Source organism: Semicossyphus pulcher, unplaced genomic scaffold, assembly GCF_022749685.1.
Source record: "Semicossyphus pulcher isolate SPU_LCO1_2020_fin unplaced genomic scaffold, fSemPul1.0.p SCAF_12, whole genome shotgun sequence".
Taxonomy (NCBI): domain Eukaryota; kingdom Metazoa; phylum Chordata; class Actinopteri; order Labriformes; family Labridae; genus Semicossyphus; species Semicossyphus pulcher.
Window position 1 is genome coordinate 28,081,664 of NW_027211626.1, and position 23,050 is coordinate 28,104,713.

At 39.0% G+C, this 23,050-nt stretch overlaps 1 protein-coding gene across 9 annotated transcripts in view; it reads left to right on the forward strand.

Annotated features, from left to right (window-relative positions):
- The window catches only part of rims1a (regulating synaptic membrane exocytosis 1a), a 114,567-nt gene that overhangs the window by 66,604 nt on the left and 24,913 nt on the right, over positions 1 to 23,050 (forward strand). For 4 of the 9 annotated variants that reach the window (XM_069658371.1, XM_069658375.1, XM_069658378.1 and 1 more), the window contains 13 exons: positions 4,406 to 4,446; positions 5,866 to 5,979; positions 6,586 to 6,685; positions 7,228 to 7,351; positions 8,302 to 8,319; positions 11,171 to 11,217; positions 12,921 to 13,036; positions 13,129 to 13,259; positions 13,900 to 14,071; positions 16,518 to 16,665; positions 16,971 to 17,027; positions 19,753 to 19,915; positions 20,819 to 20,920. In XM_069658371.1, the coding sequence (XP_069514472.1) occupies positions 4,406 to 4,446; positions 5,866 to 5,979; positions 6,586 to 6,685; positions 7,228 to 7,351; positions 8,302 to 8,319; positions 11,171 to 11,217; positions 12,921 to 13,036; positions 13,129 to 13,259; positions 13,900 to 14,071; positions 16,518 to 16,665; positions 16,971 to 17,027; positions 19,753 to 19,915; positions 20,819 to 20,920 (1,333 nt within the window). Of the gene's footprint in view, positions 1 to 4,405; positions 4,447 to 5,865; positions 5,980 to 6,585; positions 6,686 to 7,227; positions 7,352 to 8,301; positions 8,320 to 11,170; positions 11,218 to 12,920; positions 13,037 to 13,128; positions 13,260 to 13,899; positions 14,072 to 16,517; positions 16,666 to 16,970; positions 17,028 to 19,749; positions 19,916 to 20,818; positions 20,921 to 21,530; positions 21,591 to 23,050 lie in introns of all 9 variants that reach the window. The other 5 variants (XM_069658379.1, XM_069658376.1, XM_069658377.1 and 2 more) reach the window with 5 other exon arrangements.

Below are 23,050 nucleotides of genomic sequence, written 5' to 3' on the forward strand. Positions count from 1 at the left end.
TGGGGTTGGAGCCGTCATTTGCATCTCGGTACTCAGTCAAATTAATTAATTAATTTGGCATATATTGCTATATAAAGCATATGTCTGATAGTTCTTCTATATGGTCAGAATTCTGGAATATTAGCGGCCAAATTGACTGTAAAAAAAAAAAGTCTAGCGTAAACTATGAGTCAGAGAGATTATATTAAAATATAATTTGTGGTTCTTATGAATAAGAGAGACTTGAAAATATTTGAAATGAAGTAATTTAATCATTTTTGTTCAGTTGTGAAGGGAGTAGAGGTTGCATCAGTTAGTTTAAGAGGTAGAACAGTGGCAGTACAACAGGATAGAAATAGAGATGATCAAATACCATATTTTCCTTCCCGATTCTGATATTGATACCAAACTTTCAATAGTAGCCACACTGGGAGCAAGTTTTTGAGGCCTGGCTTAACAATCCTACTATAAAGCAGGTCTCCAACTTGGAAAAGGCTGCAAATTTAAGCTTTATGTACAGGCAAAAGCACTGTCATCTTTTCACAGTACCCTCTTCATCCAGAGACACGTTTTTGCCCAAACTTAATTTGAGAACAAGACTAACCACAACAAGTAAGATAAGTTAACTACAATAACATACGTACATCTACTTGTTCTTTCATGTCAAATATTGTCTGAAAAATCAGCTGAGAAATCAGAAAATTTGACTCCGGAAAAGTATGGAATTTTAAGATCTAAAATGTGTGGGAACCCTGACAAAAAATCCATGATTGGTGTTGGAAGAAGGATGTGGATCATCAATAATATCTACTGTACTGTGACTGAGCATTCAAGTGTGTGTACTGTTCCCTGCACTGATCTTACAATGATTTACATGCCTGGACGCTTCTCGGCTGCCAGCACCCACTTCTCAGAGCTGACCTGGTCTCAGTCTCGAGCTAAAAAAGGAAGCATTGCCTTGCTGCCACGGTGGTGTGTTTAAAACCTGCCCTGACAGAACGCTCTCACCCTAAACCTCCTCTTGATGGATGTCACAATGTCTGGTCTGGGTCCAGGCTGGTGCTGCATGCTTCCTTGTTCTCATCAGCATCCGCTTACAGTTTAGAGTATTACTACAGTCGGATACAGAGTATTTGATAAACACTGTCATTAGTATTATGTAACTGTAAAATCACATAAACCATCATGTAGTGTTAAAGAAAAAGAAGAGGGGTCTATAACCTGAAGAAAGCGATCACTAAAAGGCAAACGACTTATACAACCACTTCTAGTTTTAGAAACAAAACCCATGTAGTGGCCAGGTGTGTAGTGAGACGGATATACCTATGCTGACTTAGTCATTTTTGAGCTGGAAAGAAAAAAGAATTTTTCTATGACTGTTCACTGATTTAGCACCAATATGACGATGCAAAGATACTCAGACGGCTGCCCTCTTAAACAAATAACTTTATTAAGGAATATATAACGTTGGTCATGATCAAGCAACTCTAGTACAGACAAACCATCTGCACAGTGCTGCTCTGCTCCATGTGCTGCAGACAGTGTTGAGTTTGGTAAACTTTGGAGACAAAGTACGATCTGTTGGACAAAGTAGGTGTTAACACTATTGGACTATATTCATGCATGTTCATAAACTTGTCAGGTTGCATGCGTTGTGGTCGGCCAGTTTTTCTATGAAGCTTTATCACCAAATATCCAACAACAAAATCATTAGTTGCATCCTTGAATAACACCATCTGCATTTTATTTTTGCATACTTAAACTTACTTACATATGACCACAATTGGTTATTATGTCAATTAGATTGAAGATAATGCAGAGTTTAGGGCTCATCTATATTATAAAGCAACATTTCGTGATAAGACATAAGTCATTTGTGAGCTTTTAAATAATAGTTTGATGAAATAATCTTACTTTACTGAACCCTTCAAATGCATATCACGATCTTCATCAGCTGGTGGACTTAGCTCAGTGACTTCAAAAATCATTGGAACTGTAACATGCACATGAAAGCTCAGGAAAAGCTCATTATTTATGACTTAAGATTCTTTAAACACTGTAAAAACATTAGTTTTACAATATTTGTGAGATAATCTTTAGCCGCCGGCCATTTAGCATTAATGGTTAAAGTGCAGATATTTAAGTAAGGGATAATGTATAGTGAGCAGGTTGTTATTGCAGAATGGAACCCCAACAGTGTGAGCAGGAGTTGTCTCACCCTGTAGGGGGTTCCTCCGCATTAACAATCTGAGAACCGCAGGTCCTTTATACCCACTGTTGTCAGACTGTATAACACCTCATTATAGTGTAGTAACTGTACTGTAACTATCATCCAACATTCATACTACAATTATACATAATCTCCCTTCATACATTCCGTCATGCTATGCAATAATGTGCAATAGTTTTGTATCTTATTCTGATTATAATCCTGAAACGACACACCATGTGTGTTTTGATTTTTAAAAAAATGATGAAAAAGGTTAAATGTGTACATAGTGTGAATGTTGAATGTTTACTTATTGTGCCGTCTTCAGTTTTGTAGACCTCTCTGTCGAAGCTTTCAGTTTTTGCATCGTGTAACCTTCATTGCTTTCTCTCCGCTGTTTTGTCTCAGACCAACACACCGACTTTATATGATTACAGTTAGTCCTCTGGATTGTGTGATTAGAGCTGCATCCCTAGCAACAGTCTGACATTCATAACGTCTGTTATCGAGAAATAATAGTCCTCGGAATGCCGTAATTAACCAACGAGAATGAAGTATTTAACACAGCTGTGTAATAATGTTATATAATAGATTCAATATGGATAACATGGTTTAATGTGAATACATACTTTAATATTCCATTCTCAGGAACATAAAGACACCTTCAAATTGATGACATTGTAAAAGATGATGTAATTCACACTTGTTTTAATTGGAAAATTAAAGGGTGCCAGTTTTTAAAAATCTCCCTTTATGCTCACCAAGTGACCCTTGCTGGGTCGTGACTCCAGAGTGACTTTGATATCTTTCCTTCATCATTCGGGTCATCCTGAAGTCTCGAAACACAAGAACACACACTCACCCATGTGGCCTACCCACTGATGTCGCTCGGGTTATGAAACTAAGAACTTAGTTGTCTCTCGTCAGAGCGTTTGCTTTAAGATTACATAATGTCACTATAAGTTGTCACAAGTCATTAACCTCATAGCCTCCTGGCTCCTAGGAACGCTTGGCTCTGTTTTACTCTGTGTCATAACAGTGTCGTTGAGGTCCCACACACATTTCAACAACGCCCCCCCCGGCCCATGTGTGTAGACAAGGTTGTGATTTGGGACTGGAGCAGGAGTTGAACTGAACCACTGAAAATATTTTGTGAAATTGAAAACTCCCGCTGGACGTGAGGAAAACTGCAGCAGCTCGTGGAGAACTCCCTAAAAGACAGTTGATACTGAGAGAAATCAATGGAGTAAATTATCCTTTGATTGTGTTTGCATACATGGAGTTATAGAGTCCTGCAAACACTTATTGACTTTTCCAATGCTTTTAGCTCTATCACACTAAATACAACTTCTTCACTTGTCAGAGAGACTTAAAGCACCCATCTGATGATGAGGGCTGAATGAGAAAGTGGAAAGGTCAAGAAAAAGTTAGTGAATGGAATGTTTTGGTTTTGTGGCTGTTGGGATTGTTTTGTCAAATTATTTTAAGGTCAAGAGTGAGCCTTCATGCTTATTAAGAAATAGTTAACTTACTTCTGTGACATCGACCTCGGAGGTTTATTTATTGGAGCAGAGAATTTGTATATTACAATTGACCATCTGTTATCTGTCAGCAGAGAGAGAAATTTAACTGTTTTAAACCTTAAAAACTCTGCACAATTTGTTAAAGTATTAAAGTATATTGTGTCATAAATTTGATATATTTTAAAAATCAGAAAATGAAATTTTACTAAAAAACTCTACACATTGATCCAAAATAATTCTGAATGTTGAAGCATTCAGAAAAAGTGAGTATATATGAAGTGGAGCCATCAATCAATTTAACAAAGTTATTTAGTTAGTAATACATCACAGCATGTTGTCTTAAATGTCTGTAAGGGATATTTTAAAAGTCTTATGTGTCCTTTTATATCACTGTCTCGACTGACTACTGTAAGTCCCAGCACTGCCGCTGCAGTGATACATTTCTAATTCAGGCTCAGGCCTGAATATTCAATAAACGTCTCCCCCTCCACTGTAAACAAATACCTTCTGAAGAGCCCCCATATTTGGCCGAGCTGTGTATGAGAGGGCTCAGGCTGGTATGTGCTGTGTATACACTTCCTGCTGTATGCGCGGATGTGTGTGTGTGTGTGTGTGTGTGTATGATGGGGACATGAAGGAAGTCATTGTCTCTTTTCCATCCAAAGTGTCTGAGCCGGTCTCTTTTCTCTTGCAGGCGATTGGGAGTGTTACCCACATGACCCCACTGTATGGCATGTAAGTCACTGTTTTTTATTATCTGATGTTTTCATAGTCTTGTTGAAGATTGTTTTATCTTTGCATTTTAAAGAGATATCAACATTTGTATGTTTCATTTGTAGGTATGACTGCCTTTTGTCCAGTCAGTTGCTCTTTGCTGTGCTGAGCATATTTCAGTGTCCTGTACTTTTACTTGCTTCCCCTGTTAGTGAAGACATCTTTACTGTTTTTGCTTTGTTAGTAGTGAAGGTAGCCGTACTGTTTATGCTAGCCAACCAGTAATGTTACATATAATGTTAACATTTTTTACAGGCTTTTATGAACTGTGTTTGTAGCAAACTTAAGCTTCTTTATTTCTGAGAAAAGTCTGCAGTTAACTGTTGCAACCTTTGATCCTGTGTGATTTAATCCTGTAACATTTCCCTGACAGCTGCATGATGGGGGAAAGAAAATCTTATTGCGATGACTTTGACAGTTATGTAATTCATGATGAGAGGAAATCGTCTTTTATTCTTAAGGATTTTTAATTTTGACTGAAAACATTAGAACCATGATGATGTAACAATTATTGGGGTCTGCAGTACAGGGTTTGTAGGCCAGGGCACAGAATCACAATTCGGTTGTGTCATACATTTTACCCTTATCAAAGAAATGTGATTTGGATATTGCTGTTGGCACACTTTCAATAATTTGATAAATTGTGCAGCCCTAGTTGCCTTTTTTCCACACAGGGTCTGGTAGAAACAATACAATGTTGACAGGTATCCAACGATGCTCGCTGTTTTAAAAGCAAGCGAGCATCCAGCTATCACATAACTTTGAACGCTTTCCACACTTATTGCAAAATATGCAAGTGTAAACAAATCTAGAGTGCACACCTGTCAGCTGTGTGTTCCAGATCAACTGGAGACGTGACCACTCAAGTTACAGATAGTTGAGTTTGCTATCATTCTATATTTGTACTTTTTAAACAGAAATAATACGTTTTATATTGTGTATTTTTTTATGTTTCTGAGCTGGGAATGACATTTATACAAGCGAACAGAAAGTGGGTTGTTAATTGCATCTTTTAGCTGCCAGGTTACATTAATAGATAACTCCTTATTTTAACGTAATGAATCAGCGTTTTCAGCAGACAAGAACAAAAAAAGCTTGTGCCCAGTAAGGGTGTTCCCCTAGAAAAGAAATACTCTCAAACTGATTTTGTTGCTGATCCTCGCTTGCGACGCATTCAGTTAGGACATGTTGTCAATATTCTGGCAGGTGGGGAAACAACTTTCATAAGCCAAATTAACAATATATTAAGTACAACATTTTAACCAACCATTTCAACCATTAATCTTTTCTCCAGCTGTGGCTAATGTCACAAGTTGTGTATGTACTTGCATACGTCTTCCGGGTGTATCTGTACCTAGCTCTTGTTGTCTCCTGGTGCAGCATCCTGTAACCTGGCAACCATCCAAAGAGGGGGATCATTTAATTGGAAGAATCACCCTCAGCAAGAGGAGCGCCACCATGCCAAAGGAAGCTGGAGCTCTGCTGGGGTTGAAGGTTAGAGTAGACACACACATACACACACACACACACACACACACACACACACTTACACCCTCACAAGTCAATGACAAATGTGGCATCATGGCATCATATTGTTATGTCTGGAAGAACATGCTTAAATACAGTGTAAATTGTTAGATGACTTTTCAAGGCAAATTCTCCGCTCTACATCATTTGGCACAACCACATATAGACATACTACTGTTATTAGATTATTGATATTTGGTATAAATGTGTTTATTCAAATGAAATTAATTCAAACAATACAATGATAAGAAGTTTTTTTCCAACATATTTTTCCGCCAGACTTTTTTAAAGTTTGACATTGCAAAAAAAATAAAATAAATATATATATGCTTGAACATGTTAAAAATGTTTTCAAACCAAATAGATGTTTGAGGATAAAGTGATACATGTCAGGAATTAATTGAATTATTTTAAAAGGAAATAACAGAAACATGCATGTCATTGCCACAAACACACGTACAGAACGTTGCTTATTTATTATTGTGATGATGTTTAGTAAGTGTTGTCTTCCCCTGATATCACTGTTATGACACTAATCTCTCTCCCCCACATGCTCTGTGTCTCTCTGTACAGGTGGTGGGAGGCAGGATAACAGAGTCAGGGAGATTAGGTGCCTTCATCACTAAAGTCAAGAAGGGAAGCCTGGCTGATGTGGTGGGACATCTCAGAGCAGGTAGTGTAAAACATCACATGTGTCACGCTGTTTATTGGTCTTGATTAGAGTAAAAAAGAGTTTGTGGACTGCCATCTTTAAGCCTCATGTTTGGCACTTCACCATCTTGGATTTTTGAGGCAGTAGTAAACATATTGGAAGAAGGGTAGGTAAAAATTGCTACACCTCTATCCTGACTGACACGTCGCTGTGTGAGCAACCTGTCAATCACAGGTAGCCACCCTACACCATACTTTGCTTTATCGTCTATTTTCTTCCAAATGGGGCCAGAACTTATAAAGTGAACATCATGCTGTTTTGGAAAGAGCAGTGAGAGACCATAAACTTGTTAGGAAAATGTTTACTGAGGTAAAAAATCAAGTGAGAAGTAGGCTCATTATCTGACTTAGTATAGATGGACTTCAGGGGGGTTAGTAAGAATGCAGGTTTAAGGCGCCTCTGCATTGGCTTCACCTTTGAAACCAAGGGACTAGGTCCACTTCTTATGTACAGTCACTGTGAAAAACACATTAAGTAACATTCAAATGCATGTCTGATTTCAGGGGATGAAGTTTTGCAGTGGAATGGAAAGCTGTTACCAGGGGCAACAATGAAGGAAGTTTACAACATCATCCTGGAGTCTCAAGCTGAGCCCCAAGTGGAGCTGGTGGTATCCAGACCTATTGGGTAAGTCAGGAGTCAAATCCACCCTGTACATTGGTTTGTGTCATATTTGAAACCCTGTAGTTATAAGTCATCAGTGTAAATGCTGCATTGAATTTAACCCTTGATTAATCAGACTGAGGCTCTGACTCACAGTTGGCCGACCTCAGATAAGACTTGAAACAGGGACATTTATTCAAATTCTGATCACGGCTGTATGACTGCATTCAAAACATTAAAAATAGCCAGCCATTACTTGCTGCAAGGCTTGCCAAGTTTTCAAGCAGGAGATTTCCATTTTGTCTCCTCACATGTCCCCTTTAAAAAAGCACTTGTGTTTATTTCTAGGATGATATAAGGTGAATTTTTACTGACCAAATAAAACAGACTACAAGCGCCATAAAAGACAAGAGGAGCCTGCATCAGATGTTTGTGGTTGAGTCCTTGTTAAACTCAACCAATTCCATCATAAGGGATTACAAAGAAGGCATTTTTAGGTATCCTGAAAAACATTAAAGCATCCTAATTTAGGTAACATTGATGAATGCTTTAATGAGATGTAGTGCATGTTGTCTTTGCTAGCATATAAAGCAGCTTTAACTTGAATAAAATGAACATTTTAATTTGAAGCAAATGGTGGAGCCGGCTGTATAACAGAAGTATTTCATTAGTCCATCCAGACAGGAAACATCATATGTAGATTATCAGCCTCATAACTGTACTGAGCAATTTCTCTTGATCTACGTCTGTCTTAATGGATTCATGTTAATTTAAGTCACATTTACTGTAGTTTATTTGTAGCATTTGATGATAATTTGTTTAACTGCATTTCGTTAGCTGTTTGCAGGGGGTTTATGTTGGACACACTTCACAGTAATGGTTTTCACTTGCTTGTTTTGAGATTGAACCTCGTTTGCTCTTTGATGGCCAAAAAAAAGTTGAATCTATTAATTTCTCTCCAAACACTCGCGAAGGGTGTATAGAAAATATCAGTAAGTAATCTGAAGTTTTTATTAGGACCCCTCTATCCTCTCACGCTTATGGAAACAATTTTCGTTTTGCTGGTGCCATTTTGCATCCCTAAATTAACTCGGCTCCATCCTGTTAAGTAGGAACAAGTGAAAGTTTTGGCTTTTGTGAAAATACCTGCAATTTGTCATCTCCAACAAAATTGAGCTGAGTGTTCACTTGAAGGGATGCAAAATGGCCACTGGGAAATGTCCATCAATGTAGCATTGCTTTGGCAAGATTTAAAAACTGTTTTTGCAGCATCTGGATTTCCTCTTTTTCACTCCGGGTGAAGTCTGAGGAACCCAAAGTGAAATTTATACAGTGTCAAAAAATTTTATTTAAATCTTAATCCCTTGGTTTGAAAGTTTGATGATTCATTAAGCAAGCAATGTTTGTTTTATTTCTTTTACATTTCTTTCTATTTTGGAATGGCCTCAAAGGCAACCTAGGGTCCATGAAACACTTATCAGTTTAATATTTGTATTTAAAATCAAAAGTTGAAATAAGAAAACATGAAACAGGACAACAATTTAAGGGATATGCTTTTTGTTTTCTTTCAAAGAGTGAAATAAGAGGATGGATATCAATGTTATGCACAGAAATGCTGCTTCAAGTCTTTATGCTAAGCTAGGCTATCAGCCTCCTGACTCTACCTCTGTACTTACAGACATGCGTGATATCCATCCTCACAACTAATTTTCTGCTGTGTTCAAACCAAAAGTGAAGCAAATTTTAAAAGATTTGTTACTTTGCAATCATCCCGGCAGGATCAGTAACAAAGTATTTAGTCACTTTGGATAACCATGAATATTAGCCCTCCAAAACATCGGTGTGTCTGGGTCATAACATCAACAAAAAGTGCACAAAGCTTGGTGAATTTCACCACCTTCTTTCTGACTGTTTCTGGATTCACTTTAGTGCTGCTTTCAGCTACTTAAGGTTAACCAGTGCCCAGCTTGATGACCTGTTAGCAAGGTCAGGCTCGGCGCATGTTACCAGGATTTCTCAGATTAATTGTTTCAGCTGGCAACCTCTTTTTTATGTTTCTCTGATGAGTGGCAGTTTCAGTGGATCTAACAAGACAGATCTGCTGAAATTTGGCTTACTACAGTGCAGTCTTAATTTTGTTAACGAAAATGACATTCGTCAACAACCTTTTTTCCATTCTCGACGTTGACGCGCTAAAAATAGATCTTTGTGATAAAAACTCTGACGCCACTGTGCGTCTAATCTGTCAAAATACAAGCAAAGCCTCCTGTAACTGGTTGAATTGGTGGAGAGGCCTGTGCAGATCCCGCTGAATCTGACCCATACAGGTGATGATGTCCCAAAGCGGCAGCTTTACAACAACGCACATGACCATGAAGGTTGGTTAACCCAGGCTTTCTGCCTCAGGCTCTGTGTGCGCCCACAGAAAAATAGGTGTTTTACGCGTCATTTGATGTTTCTTCCGCACAAAATGGAGCGCATCGGCTGTCTGCTTCAGTCAGACTGTTTATTTTAGAAGCGATCATGAATATGTTAAGCATTTTAATTGTAAATACCAACACTGCTGCTGCCAATGAGGAAAGAGAGGAATGTGCAGTATGTGCTACTGTAACTGCACGACTTTGTTCTGTGGCTTCACTTGTGTAACGTTACGTTCCAGAACATTTCATATATAACCTCAGCTGAGGATCTATATTACCCGCGGAGAACATCATCAGGAAATGATTAAAGAAAGGACGTTACTTTACAGCATACGAGACTAAAACTATAAAGGGTAAAAATGACTAAAATGTGACTAAAACATTTTTGTCTTAAGACTAAATCTAAAATAGCTGCCAAAATTAACACTGCTACAGTGGTATGAACCCAAAATAAAGCCATAAACAGATTTTGCTGTAGTTGAATTGCAATAAACGTGTGAAAGGGATGCTGAAATAAATAAATCATGATGCAGATGATACAAGCAAACAACTTTTAAAATACTTTTTCCTGAATGTAGTTCAGGATGACGACTCAGATGCAATGGACGTCAGGAGGATTTTAACACTGATTTCACAACACAGAGTACACTTTCTGTCAAGTTGAAATGATTGACACACTTGAATATGCAAATGATGCGTAAACGGATATTCACTCAGCTTGAATTTACAGCTAATTACGCTTCTTATATTGACTTTGTATGTGATGCAAGAAATATTTGCTTCGCCTGTGGTCTAAACAAAAGGAAAGAAAGAAAGAAGTGACTAAATGTAAATTACCAATTTTTAAACTTCAAAGGAAATCTTGTCAACCAAACAGATTCCAGCAAGAACAACCCTCCAAGTATCAGTTGTCGAGCTGCAGATTTGAAATGCTGAACACATTTTAACTTTTGATTTTAAAATGACAAATTAAACTGATAAGTGTTATAATGATTACCATGCTTTATTTATATGACATGAAGCTGGTGCAGTGGATTCTGGTGTTTCCCATGGGATCCTTCATTACAGTGGTGGTGGTGGATAAGAAAAGATGGTGGTGTGGGCAGAATTGAGCTACTTGTTCCCATTCATTATTATTTCAGATGATGATGCAAAAATGTCTGAATGAGTCTGGGAAACACTGCAGTCATGAGAAGAACTTGGCTCTACGCACATCTTCCCTTTGCTTCTCCATTTTTTAACCACACAACATTTAAATCTGTTAATAACTTTTAATTACGGTGCTACCTTTTTCTAGAAAACTCTTTCTACATTTATGTGCATGTATGCCTGTGCATCAAGAACAATACTAACTTTAAACGTTTATCACACTAAGATGCCAGTATGAGTGTGACTGATATGGACTTTGCTGCTTCTTTTCCAGTGATATCCCAAGAATCCCAGACACGTCCCACCCTCCATTAGAATCTAGTAAGTGTGTAATGTGATGTGTTATCTGTGTATTTGTATCAGACTGTTTCTGTGCCTGGCTGATCTGAAAGTTTCCTTATAATTGTTTTACTGTTTACTGGGGTTTATTTATTTCCTTGCATAATTTACCTGTTTAATGCATAAAAACACATAGAAATTGAAGTTATTTAATATAAATTGTTCATCCTTTTCGAGAAAGCAAATGTGTGTTTGTTCAAACCATGGAGTTTGAGCGGGAATGCAATAAGTAAAGCTTAGCATTAAGTCTGGATACAACAAGCTTGACTCTGTACAAATATCAATATATGTTCAACTGTTTTAATGACAGCTGTGCAGTGACAGCAGCTTCCTGAAGCCTTGTTATGTGGGTTTGCCAGTTTTGGGCTTAAACAGAACCTGTACCAAAACCAAGGGGATCCTTAGAGAGTGGAGCAGATGTAGTAATGATGCTCATGTAGCCATGACTGAAAATTATGAAATTAATTTTGAGCACTCGTCCAATTGGCTGACATATCTTTACTTGGAGCAATCCTTGGTGGTGGACCCTGCCCCCTCTTTTTTAATCTTAACTAAAAATAAAACTTAGGTGCTGTCACTTTTCAATCGAAATTCGATATATATTGCTTGAACCTGGTGAAATATTGATCGTCTGAACTGTAATGATGTGATCAGATTCAAAATTGAACCACAGCAGATAACGCTTGCCCACGAACAAATTAGTAATCTGCTGTCCAGAGTCCCAGAATGCTATCACGTTTAAAGTAGTGTGCCTTTTATTCCAACAGATGCCGATAAAACGCTGCCTGCTACAAACCAGTGGAAGAAACTAACGAGCCAAACCATTGCTAACCTGTCCTGCTTCAGCGTCCCGACTGTAGTCAGAAAGCACAGGGGAGACTTATTGTTGTTCTGCTCTAAGGCTGAAGCTGCAGCTAGCTTCAGGGCTAACTCCGTCACTTTAATACACCAGCAGCACGCAGCGAGCAAGACTCAGGAGCTAACTTGAGTCTTGTGGAGTCGTAGGCTTTATTATGCACGAACACAGCCTCAACTGTACATTAGTTCTGTTGTTTATACGGCTACCGATCGTTCTATTCTCTGCTCTTCCGCTGCTCCGCTCCCCGACACTTCACGTAACTCGTGCACACACACTTCTGTTCTCTCTCACTCGCTCTACCACCCCACTGTCCTGCACTTTGCTCTTCCCAAAACAGAGCTACACCTCTAGTATAAGACCGTGCTACAGAACTGATCATCTCAGCTCTGATGGGGGTGTTGACGTTTGTATTCGATATAATTCAAACAAATTCCATATCACATTGAATTCGTTCGAACTTGAGTTTTGGGGAAAGTGACAGCCCTATTAGTCAGTAGTCATAATGATAATTGATCATACTGAAAGACTGTTTTATAAGGTTTATGAGGCCCTAATATTTCTACACATTCTATCAGCTGAAAGTAGGACAGAGGCTTGGTAATTTGTCATTGTGACAGGTTAGCTGTGGAATCTGTGCTCTATTTATGTGTAGTTTTCCAAAGATATAAACAATGGATATGAACGCACTTTTCATTTTAGATTATTTTTCCCTCTTTACAATCCCAACTCTTTCCTCTGACTATTGTCTCGACTTGGTTTTCTTTGTCCGAGATGACGTTCTCTTTCTAAAGTTAGAATAAACTTGTTTTGTCTTTTGTCGTCACAGCAGGTTCCAGTTCTTTTGAATCCCAGAAGATGGAGAGACCATCCTTAAATGTCCTGTCTCCCTCCAGTCCCGGGATGCTCCAAGACGCTCCCCAGTTAATGCCAGGGCAGCTCTCAGTGAGTGTGTGCACCATGACTGTTTCTGGCTGTTGAGATGTTAAATTAAAGACACAGCATCAGGTTTGTTTGTGTGTGATTTTCCCACCCAGGTGAAGCTTTGGTATGACAAAGTGGGTCATCAGCTAATAGTCAACGTGATGCAGGCTGTAGATCTTTGTCTTCGCCCAGATGGACGGCCCAGGAGCCCCTACGTTAAAATGTACTTCCTTCCTGATCGCAGGTATGCCAACCACCCATTCACTGGGAGTCCTTTTGATCCTAATAGATTCAGGTAAACAACATTATATTGATTTTGTACACAACATTAAATGCAGTCTGGACTGTTGTGGATCAGAAATTAATAAAGATTAATCAGAAACACACCGTAAAAGAAAGTAAATCTCATTACATCTCCACTCCTCATAGTATAATAATGACTTTCATGCACCATCTTTGACATCACCAACAGGTTTCTGAAGCCTGATCTTTAACTAGCAGACCTTCGTTTCATTCAGTTTGAGCTAGGTGGCCTTAATTTGGGGAAATAGTAATACTCAGAGTTGGAACTAGTAAACACAGCTGGCTGCAAACCTTGGAAAGTTCTCCTTAAGCTACATTATCTGCATAATGAATCTATAAGTCACAGACTTGCCTATAAAAAAAAACTTAAATTGCCTAAGGTGACCCAAACATGTGTGAAACAGACAGTTTGGTGTTTCCCCTTGAAAATAATAGTTTACCTTTTGAAATTAGTTTGAAACCACATCCATCAGCCATCAGCCAGGAACTGCATGTTAAAGGACCTTTATCACTGCTTAAACAATAAATGTGGGTCCAGTGAAAGGGAACTCGTTGGGCTGAGTATATGTTATTTTCAACAGTGATAAGAGTAAACGAAGAACAAAAACAGTGAAGAAGACCTGCGAGCCCAAATGGAACCAGACGTTTGTCTACAGTCACGTCCATCGAAGGGATTTCCGCAACCATATGCTGGAGCTGACCATATGGGACCAACCCAGGTCACCAGAGGAGGACAGCACCTTTATGGGAGAGGTACCGCACAAACACACACGTACAACAACAAATTATTTTCTCTTCTGTCAGTTTTTAGTGCTGTACTTTTGTCTTTTACACTTGTTCTTGGTGTGGCATCTTAATGGTCAACTTGGTGGTTTTCCTGCAAATTATATATATATTATATTTGTAAGGGACCATGTACAGCAGAAAGTGAAAAAATGTTTTACCATTCCATGTATTGTATCAGATTAGCCTTAAGATAAGATAAGATAGAAATTCACTTGTTACCACAGCTCACAGTAAAGGACAGGGTAAAACAAGTGATGGATAAAAAGGGCAAGACAAAAAGACAATAAAATACAATAATAATATTAATAATAAATATATACACTATGTACACCTTTCACTTATTGTGGATGGTTAAGTTTTTGTACCAAAAAATTGCACCAAGTCAAAAACACACACGGTGTGTATCATGGTGATATGGTTGATGATTCATCTGCAGTGCCTTGGTGGTTTATAATAACAACACTCAGTGACAGAACAACATGAAACAAACTAGACACATTGTACAAAGTAACACAGTCATACAACGCACAAGCCTATCATGCCAGCAACAAGTAAGTTAGACAAAGGTTTACGCGCCGTGTTTGTGGTGAAGTAGCAGGAGGCTGTTTTCATTGAGGAAAAAAAAACCCTCTGATAAACTGGCTGTACACAACATGTTTAGTGTAGTCACCAGTTAGGGCACATAGTAGAGCTGAAGATCTAGATATTTAACTCTAAAATGAGTCCTTTTAAATGCAAATGCTGCTCTGCTTTTGCAGATGTTTGGGGTATGACCTTTATGACATGTTGGACAGCATGTCTATGAGGTTTTGTCAGTTAATACAAATAAATAGATCCACTTTTAACTTATATGTCCATTTAAAATGAACTTTTATCTCTTCTGTTTTTATGACTTCATAACGGATAAGGATACAAAAAAAAGTGGCAGCAAAATCAGTAGTTCGGTGCGTCATGGTGATGCAGTGCTTAGTACTGTCACCTCACAGCTAGGAGATTCCTGGTTCGAATTTCGGTTCGGGCTAGGTGGCCTCTTTGTGCGTCCCTTTTTTCCACCTTTTTTCTCAAGATTAAAAATTGTTTTAAGAATATAGAAAGCTATATTCCAGATGCCAGATCAAAAACACATGCAGAAGCCCAAAACAAATGCAATGACGGAAACATGCTGCAATAAGTTCAAGTGTTGCTTCCATGAGCTACGGATCTAAGTTAGCCATGCAGCTAGCCATACTATCAGCTGACTCTGCTGGGTGTCAGGCTCTGAGCACAGCGGGTTACCGTGTTAGTGTTCACTCTTCAGATTTCTCCTCCCGAAGCCCCTGTGCTAGTTAGAGGAGTTGTCAGTACCCCATCTGTCCCAGCTGCCCGATCCGTTCTGCACATGCTCATACTTATTCCTGCCCGATTTGTACCTCACGTGTGAACGTTTGACGGCAGCAAGTCTTTTTTTTAATAACTTTATTAACAACACAATATCAGACAAATACACTACACTGCAATACAAATAACAGTACGTGGCCGTTATTAGCCAACATAAAAGCACAGTTTTATTAACATTGATTGTTAAAAGAACTCTGTATCATACATACTAATTAGCTAATTTGGTAAAACTAGCTAATTTGACAGCCAACCCAAAGACACAACTCTCTAATCTAATTTTACACGCCAATTCGACCGCCAGCACACTAACACAACTCTCTCGAGTCGAGCGATGCATGCGTGGAACAGATCAGGCAGTGTCGTAAAACAGGTTCAATTCTGTGCATGCGCTGACTTTTGCGCATGCGCGGAACAGATCGGGCAGCCGGGACGGATGGGGTACTGACAGGAGTTAAGACCATCACATCACTGTGCTCAGAGCCTACCGCTAGCTGCACGGCTAATGCCAGGTAGCTAACAGAAGCTACACTCAGCAGTGCCTACTTCCTAGTGGCTACATGTTATAAAGTCGTGTTTTTGCACAGCAGTCAGAGTCTCTCTCTCCCATCAATATTATACCTGTTACACCGAGCGCCCCCTGCAGGCCTGGAGCACTTCCGTTGTGTTGACTGGATTTGCAGCGTTTTACTGTTGCATGTGTTTTCTGGATTTGTGTGTTTTTGACTTTGCATCGTTTCTCTGTTTGCTGCGCGTTTGATGTTAAAGCATTTATTTCGGCCTTTTTTTTCCACATTTGTGCACTTGGACATTACATTTTTTGGGACTTTTGCATGTGTTTTTGAAATGCCATCGTTTCTGCATTTGCAGCCTGTTTCTTCAAATGGAAACCATTTGGGCCGTTGCAGTGCCCTTGTCGGCCACTGTTCTTTTCTGATATAGTGTCATAAACAGCGTCTTCTTACCATGTCATAACAATCACAGCAGTCATGAACAGAAGTAAAACATTAAATAATGATGTGGGTTATTACTTGAGCAGATCCTAATAGAGCTGGAGACGGCCTTACTGGATGACAAGCCTCACTGGTATCCACTCCAAACCCATGATGTCTCATCCATACCGCTGCCCCGACCCTCCCCGTACCTGCCCCGACGAAACACAGACACCCCCGGCAAGAAGCTGCAGCGTAAGTCTGTGATTCTTTGTGTATATGTGTATATTTCACTTTAAGCTCTTTCCTACCCTCTGTTTGTGAGTGTGCGTGCATATATAACTGTACACTGGAGAAAGTATTGTTAAAGTGAATGGTTTACTATCCTAGGCAAGTAAAACATGTCTATTTTAATGTCTGTTTTCGTTACCCTTCCCTAATTCTGTGCCTGAATACATCATGCGTATGTGTGTGTGTGTGTGTGTGTGTGTGTGTGTGTGTGTGTGTGCTGTAAATACATATCTATGTGTGTCTGTGTGTGTGTATCTATGACTGTTTAGGTTCTCAGCGTGTAACAGAGCCTGAGTTTGATGAGGGTACAGCAGTAATGTCTAAAGGTGGGTGGGGATTGTTTCCAAGCATCACACTCAGCGTTTCCCACAAACTCTTTATTTGTGGTGTTAATATGGGGGGCTGCCGGGCCTGAACAGATGAATTTACTAGTAACAGTTACAGTAACAATATTATATGGAATAAGCGTCGTGCTGAAATTATTCCATGTACCGTTCTATTTGTTTTGGAGAGGAGCAGACCTCTGTAGGTTTCAGCTCTACTAAAAAACATGTAAAATGTGGTCATTTTAAGACTCTTTGTAAAGACTTCGTAAAGTTTACATTCTGCCATGTTGCCCTGGCTTTGGTCTGTATACAATTAAGCAGCTAAATAAAAAACAAAAGTGCAGAGATTTGACAACATTAAGCAAGTTCAATCAGAAATTCTCAATTTAAAGTAATAATCTCAAAGATTTTCATTTAAATAAATGACTGTTAAGTCACTGTCTATCGTCAATGAGGTAACACAGTGGTGATTGAAACTATGGCCCACTGATGAAAGCCTTTGCATTTGCAGTATCACAGACTGGGTGGCTGTCACAAGCGGCGCCCAGTTAGTGACACGTTTTCCATCAGCCAGCAGTGGTTGGTCTGCCAGAGAGGGTAGGGGGAGCTAAGCGGCTGCTTTTCCGGTCTCTGCAAGTGTTGCGAGTAAACAGTAATCTACTATGGCTGAACAAACAAAGAAAAGATGGATGACTACAGATACAACTTCAACAATAAGAAAAAATCCAAAGAAAAAGAAACAAATTTGACACTCAAATAAAGCAAACAGTCTAAAAAAGGAAAGCGACCATCAGCGAGGAAAAGCAAGAGTTACAACCGGAGCCAACCGTGGACGTCACACATGCGACACTTTGTGGATATCTGAGAAGTGTGCTCCTGCAATTACCATTTATCGCCATAGGTGCTGCCAAAGAGAAAGAAACTAAGATTTTGGAGATTATAACTTTAAACTGATAATCTCGACGTTCTCCGTTTCGTTCTATTTGGCGGCAATTTATGGCGATAAAAGGCATAAAAAGCCATTTAGCGTTCAGATTTCCCAACTTCCTTGAATGCATCAGAAATGATCGATCCGACTTCCGTTCAACCAACTTCTCATTTTAAAGTAGTTTTCTTCTCCTCATTTCTACGTATGCTGGAAATGCAAAGGCTTTCATCAGTGTGTTACCTCATTTAGCGATGGATAGTGACTTTTATTTCACAAAATTAACTAATTAATTAAACGAAAATCTTCGAGATTATTACTTTTAGAAGGCAGTGCTACTTTAAATGTTAACCGACCCATTTCAAATCAGAACGAAAATCACTGTGAAATGTAAAAACATTGAAAATAATACTCACTGTATGACAGACCACCACAAATAAATCGTGTGTAAGGGAAACACTGGCATGTCATAGACTAAATGTAGACTAAATGTGTGCATGGGGCGGCTTCCATTGAGGCTCCATGCAGCACTCACACATTCTGCCTCAGAAGAGCTCTGAATGGGTCTCATGTAATTAATTTTCTAACTACTAGCAAACCTAAAAAATAATACTACCATGTATGTTGAAACACTCAGCTTCTTGTGTGTGTGTTTTGTACAACTGTAAATTGTGCATGTCTGTGTCGGAGTGTTTGTCTCATTTTTTAGGGTTGGACTGGTATATAGTTTAATATAAGAATCAGGTTGAGGGATTACATGTCTCTGTTGACCATAGGGTAATCAAAAATACATTGTACATTTATTTTCTTATATTCTGATCACATGTCATGCATCAGAAAATACCAGATATATCAGTCGAACCCTGCTCTGCGTTTCATGTTCATAACTCAGTAAAAGACGAGAGACAGAAGGAATGGAAAAATCTACCACATTGCTTTGACCAACTTTTTGTTTTAATTTCCATGCATGGTAGGATTAAATAAAAAACCCTGCTAGAACTTTCCAAAGCAGAAAGTAATGGCCCGCTGTGAGCTCTGAGATGCTGTTCTCTTGGAAATGAAACCAGTAACCTTGGGACCACAACAAAGCCTGACACAGCCGCACAGCTCCCTTCAAGGCTGATCAGTGCCTCTATTTATATTTTTATCTTCACACCAAAGAAAGAGGAAGTTTTTTTAAAGTGCATTGAAAAAAAAATACAGGACACAGTAATGAAAAATAGCCAGCTGCAGTTCTATTATTAGGCTCATCTTTAAATAGTCCACATTCTCGTGATGGATGGTCCTTTTGCTGTTGCCATACAATTTGTACAGTGGTATCAGGCTCCATGCTCAAATGTTAGCATGCACACCACGTGAAGACTAGTAAAAGCTGTGTACTTTGACATACTAGGCTTACCTGATGTGTAATTTATTACCTATTAGCATGACGTCTATATTATCTAAAGCCAGCATGGGAATGGCAGACCTTGTCATTACCATTAAAAACGTATAGGTTAAGATAGATTAATAACTACTGAATTCAAATAGACTTAATGGCTGCTGCTAATATAAATCATATCAAAAATTGGGCCATATTTAATGTACATCTCAGGAAATACAACTTAGAATGTATAGTTTTCTACTTTTCTGAATAATTTGGGTTTCTGTATACAGAAAATTAACTCTTCAACTAAGGACTTTCACATTGCTGGTGCTGACGGATATCAAAGACCATCTACAAAAGATTCCCTTGACACAAACTTACTTATGAGTGTGTTTCTATGTGTGTGCATGTACATGGCCATTCCCATCCAGCAGCAGATGGGCGAGGCAGGGAGAGGCAGCGGGAGTCCTCGTCTACCCTGGAGGTCCCAGAGCAGCAGAGGACGCCCGCCCACCACATACGTTCCCGCTCGGTCTCCCCGCACCGCGAGGAGCAGGGGCGAATCCGGTCACGGCCACCCAACGTTCCCGCCCAGAGGTGAGGGTTAAAGAATGAGACAAGTTTTTTTATTATCAGTGAGCAACATGCAAAGTTTTATCAGTTTTACCTTTTTATATTGTGAAATATTATGAAATATCAGTAAGTTTGAGGTAAAACAGGACTGCAGCAACAAAACTGATATAATGTTTCTGGGTAAAAACATTTGTAAATGTACCCCCAAGAAGAGTTCAGGCCATGGTCAGAATTCCAACAGTGACACATTTATGTGTGTGTAATTTACTTTACTGCATGTTTGTTCATTAGGTACCCTCCAAAAAGTCAGAATTTGTGGTATTTTAAAACTTTGGGCCAATTTTTACGTATTTTGTGTACAAAATATGTAAAAAAAACAGCTGCACGACGGGGTGTAGGTGCTGCAACATAATCTTTCAGGGCAAATGTGCCCAAACCACTGCTGCCTTGATCAGTCACACAACAATACAAACACAGTAACCGTAACTGTTTTTGGTAAAAATAATAATTGACACTACTCGTAATTTACACCCTCAAAAAAGTCAGGCCCAGTTTTTATCGTAGTTTCCCGGAAGTCCCCTTTAAGTGTTTGGCTGCATGGCCTGATGTCTGATGATGGATATTAATTCAGGACCAATGTCAGTCTGGTGAAAAGACGTTGGTAAGACAATGTAAGACGTAAAAGAAACATGGCAGAGAGACAGGAGGATTTGTTGGAAGCGAGCAAACAGAGTCCATCTACTAATGAAATGTCTGTCTGATGCAGAACACGCAGTGCTGCCAGCTCGGCTTTTACTGACCGAGCCAAATGAGCCCCGCCAAGAGTCTGCTGCAATACCGCCTGACCACTTACCTGACAAAAGTCCTCCTTTCTGTCTTCCTTCCTTCCTTCCTTCCTTCCTTCCTTTTTACCTTCTTCTTCTTCAGGAGTCTGGATGATGAGCTTCCTCAATCTCGTCGTTCTCGTTCTCCAACCCGCTACTATGACGCTGCCCGAGGTCGCCACCAAGAGGAGTACCTGGATGACAGGTGTGTGTTGGTTCGAGAGCATCCCTTGTAATATATCAAATTACACTAAACGTCTTCAGGATCGCTTCCAGTTTTTCCAAAATGTATTCTGGCACTGTGAGCGTTTTTTGTATGTGACATTGACAGCTTCATTGTGTGCACAGTTGGTATGACACAGCAGATTTATTGTGCAAAACTGTGTGACTGCTGCAGAGAGTGTGAATGCCTGTCATGACATTTGCTTCAACCTTACTTTTTCCTAAAGGTTAAATATTTTGCTTACCCCTGTATTTCTTAAAACATTTCCCGATTTCATTTTTCTGCCCTTCTTTTCACTGAGTTTCCTTTTTTTAACCTCAGCTGCTTCCTTTTGGCTCTTGAACCAAGTTTGGTGCAGAAGCTATTTGCTGGTTGTCATATTGTATAAAGTGACTTTGAGCAGTGTTAAGACAAAAGGGCTTTGGCATTTGTGTGTGTGTGTGTGTGTGTGTGTGTGTGTGTGTGTCTTTGTGTTTCATGTGTGCATAGCAATCAGCGACAGCCTCTCTTTCCTATTCACCTTCTTCTCCTTTTGCTCCTCTGGATTTTGACTGTTTTCCTCATGTGTCATCCATCCCCATGGTAACCACAGTGAGGTCATCATGATCCACCAGTCAATGCGAGGCAAAAGTGCAGAGTGCCTCCACATCAGGTAAACTGGCCAATGACAACATATTGTTTACATTCTGCCCCTGGATCAGATGTAGTGTCATGTGCGAGGTGCTTTTCTTATATCAGATTCTCTATTAAATCCATCCATCAGTAAAAAAACAGTTGATCTTTTTTCCAAAAGATAAGAAGTCAAAACATTTTTAAGTACAAGTAGAATTGTGAACTAAACTCAAACGATAAGGCTGGCGATAGTATATAGTTTTGTTATGTCAACAAATCCTCTGAAAATATCCCGACAATTGATTAATTGATCAACTGTCTGTGCTTTTCCTCTCCTCTCCCCTTTTTGTTTCACCTGAAAGCATAAATCTTAAAAGGGGTCACGAATATAAAGTTCCAGTTTTAAAAAAGTCAAAAGAAATCATGCTGGTCTGCTTAGTTTTGATCAAACAAACAGGAGTAAATAATGCATTCATTGGGGACTATTTTCAGCAGCGATTTAATAAACATTTGGCGTTTTAGTGAATATTTAGAGCAACAGGATTGTACTGTATCTGCTGTAGTGAGTTAAAATAAAAGGACAGACCCTAACCGTAATGTATGGAGTCAAATAAAGGTCAAAAAGATTTTGAACTCCCACAATAATGTTCACAAATAATTTCACAGCCCGCAGTTATATTTCACTTTTTGTGTGCATGCGAAAAAAATGTGCAGGCGAGCTGATTGGCTGGTTAGCTGAATAAAAATTGTGCTTCTAACTCAAAGCTCTCAAGCTTGTAACTTCAGGTTCACACATGCAGATAGGAAATGTGTGTGTCTGTAACTCTGTGAAATCTCAGGGTTGAAAATATTGTGGTATAAATCTTAAGTACACATACACAGATGTATGTTTCTACAGCTACAAAAAACCTTTTATACATCTGCAAATCTTATCTGTGAGCACAAAGTATTTCTACACCTGCAAATCAAAATCACTAACTTGAATGTGTGAGGACAATTTTTTTAAGCATTCACAAATTTAGATACTTGCGTGCAATTTTTTCCATGTGCACACAAAACATGAAATACAACTGCAGGCTGTGAAATTATTTGTTAACATTATTTTGCAAGCTCAAAATCTTTTTGACCTTTATTTGACTCCATAGTGAAAAAATATATATCCCAACAGTTTTTGCCTGAGATATTATAGACCTGACCCAGTGCATGTCCAAAGGAAGAGAGACCTGATAAACAAATCAAAATTGCAACTAAAGCCAGGAATGGAGGTAATAGAAAGAAAACCAGTCTTTTGACCCAATTTACCATGATAAAACATGGATCCCAATCAATACTGGTCCTGGCTCAGGTCCTAGTGTCCTGATAGCCCTGTGTCACCGAAAACATTGAAGATCTTTGAAAAAAGGATAGTCAAAGTCACAGTCAAGTGTTGGTTTTGCTGTTTTCATGGGATTTGCTGACATTAAGACATGTTTAAATATATGTTAACTGCCATTTCGAACT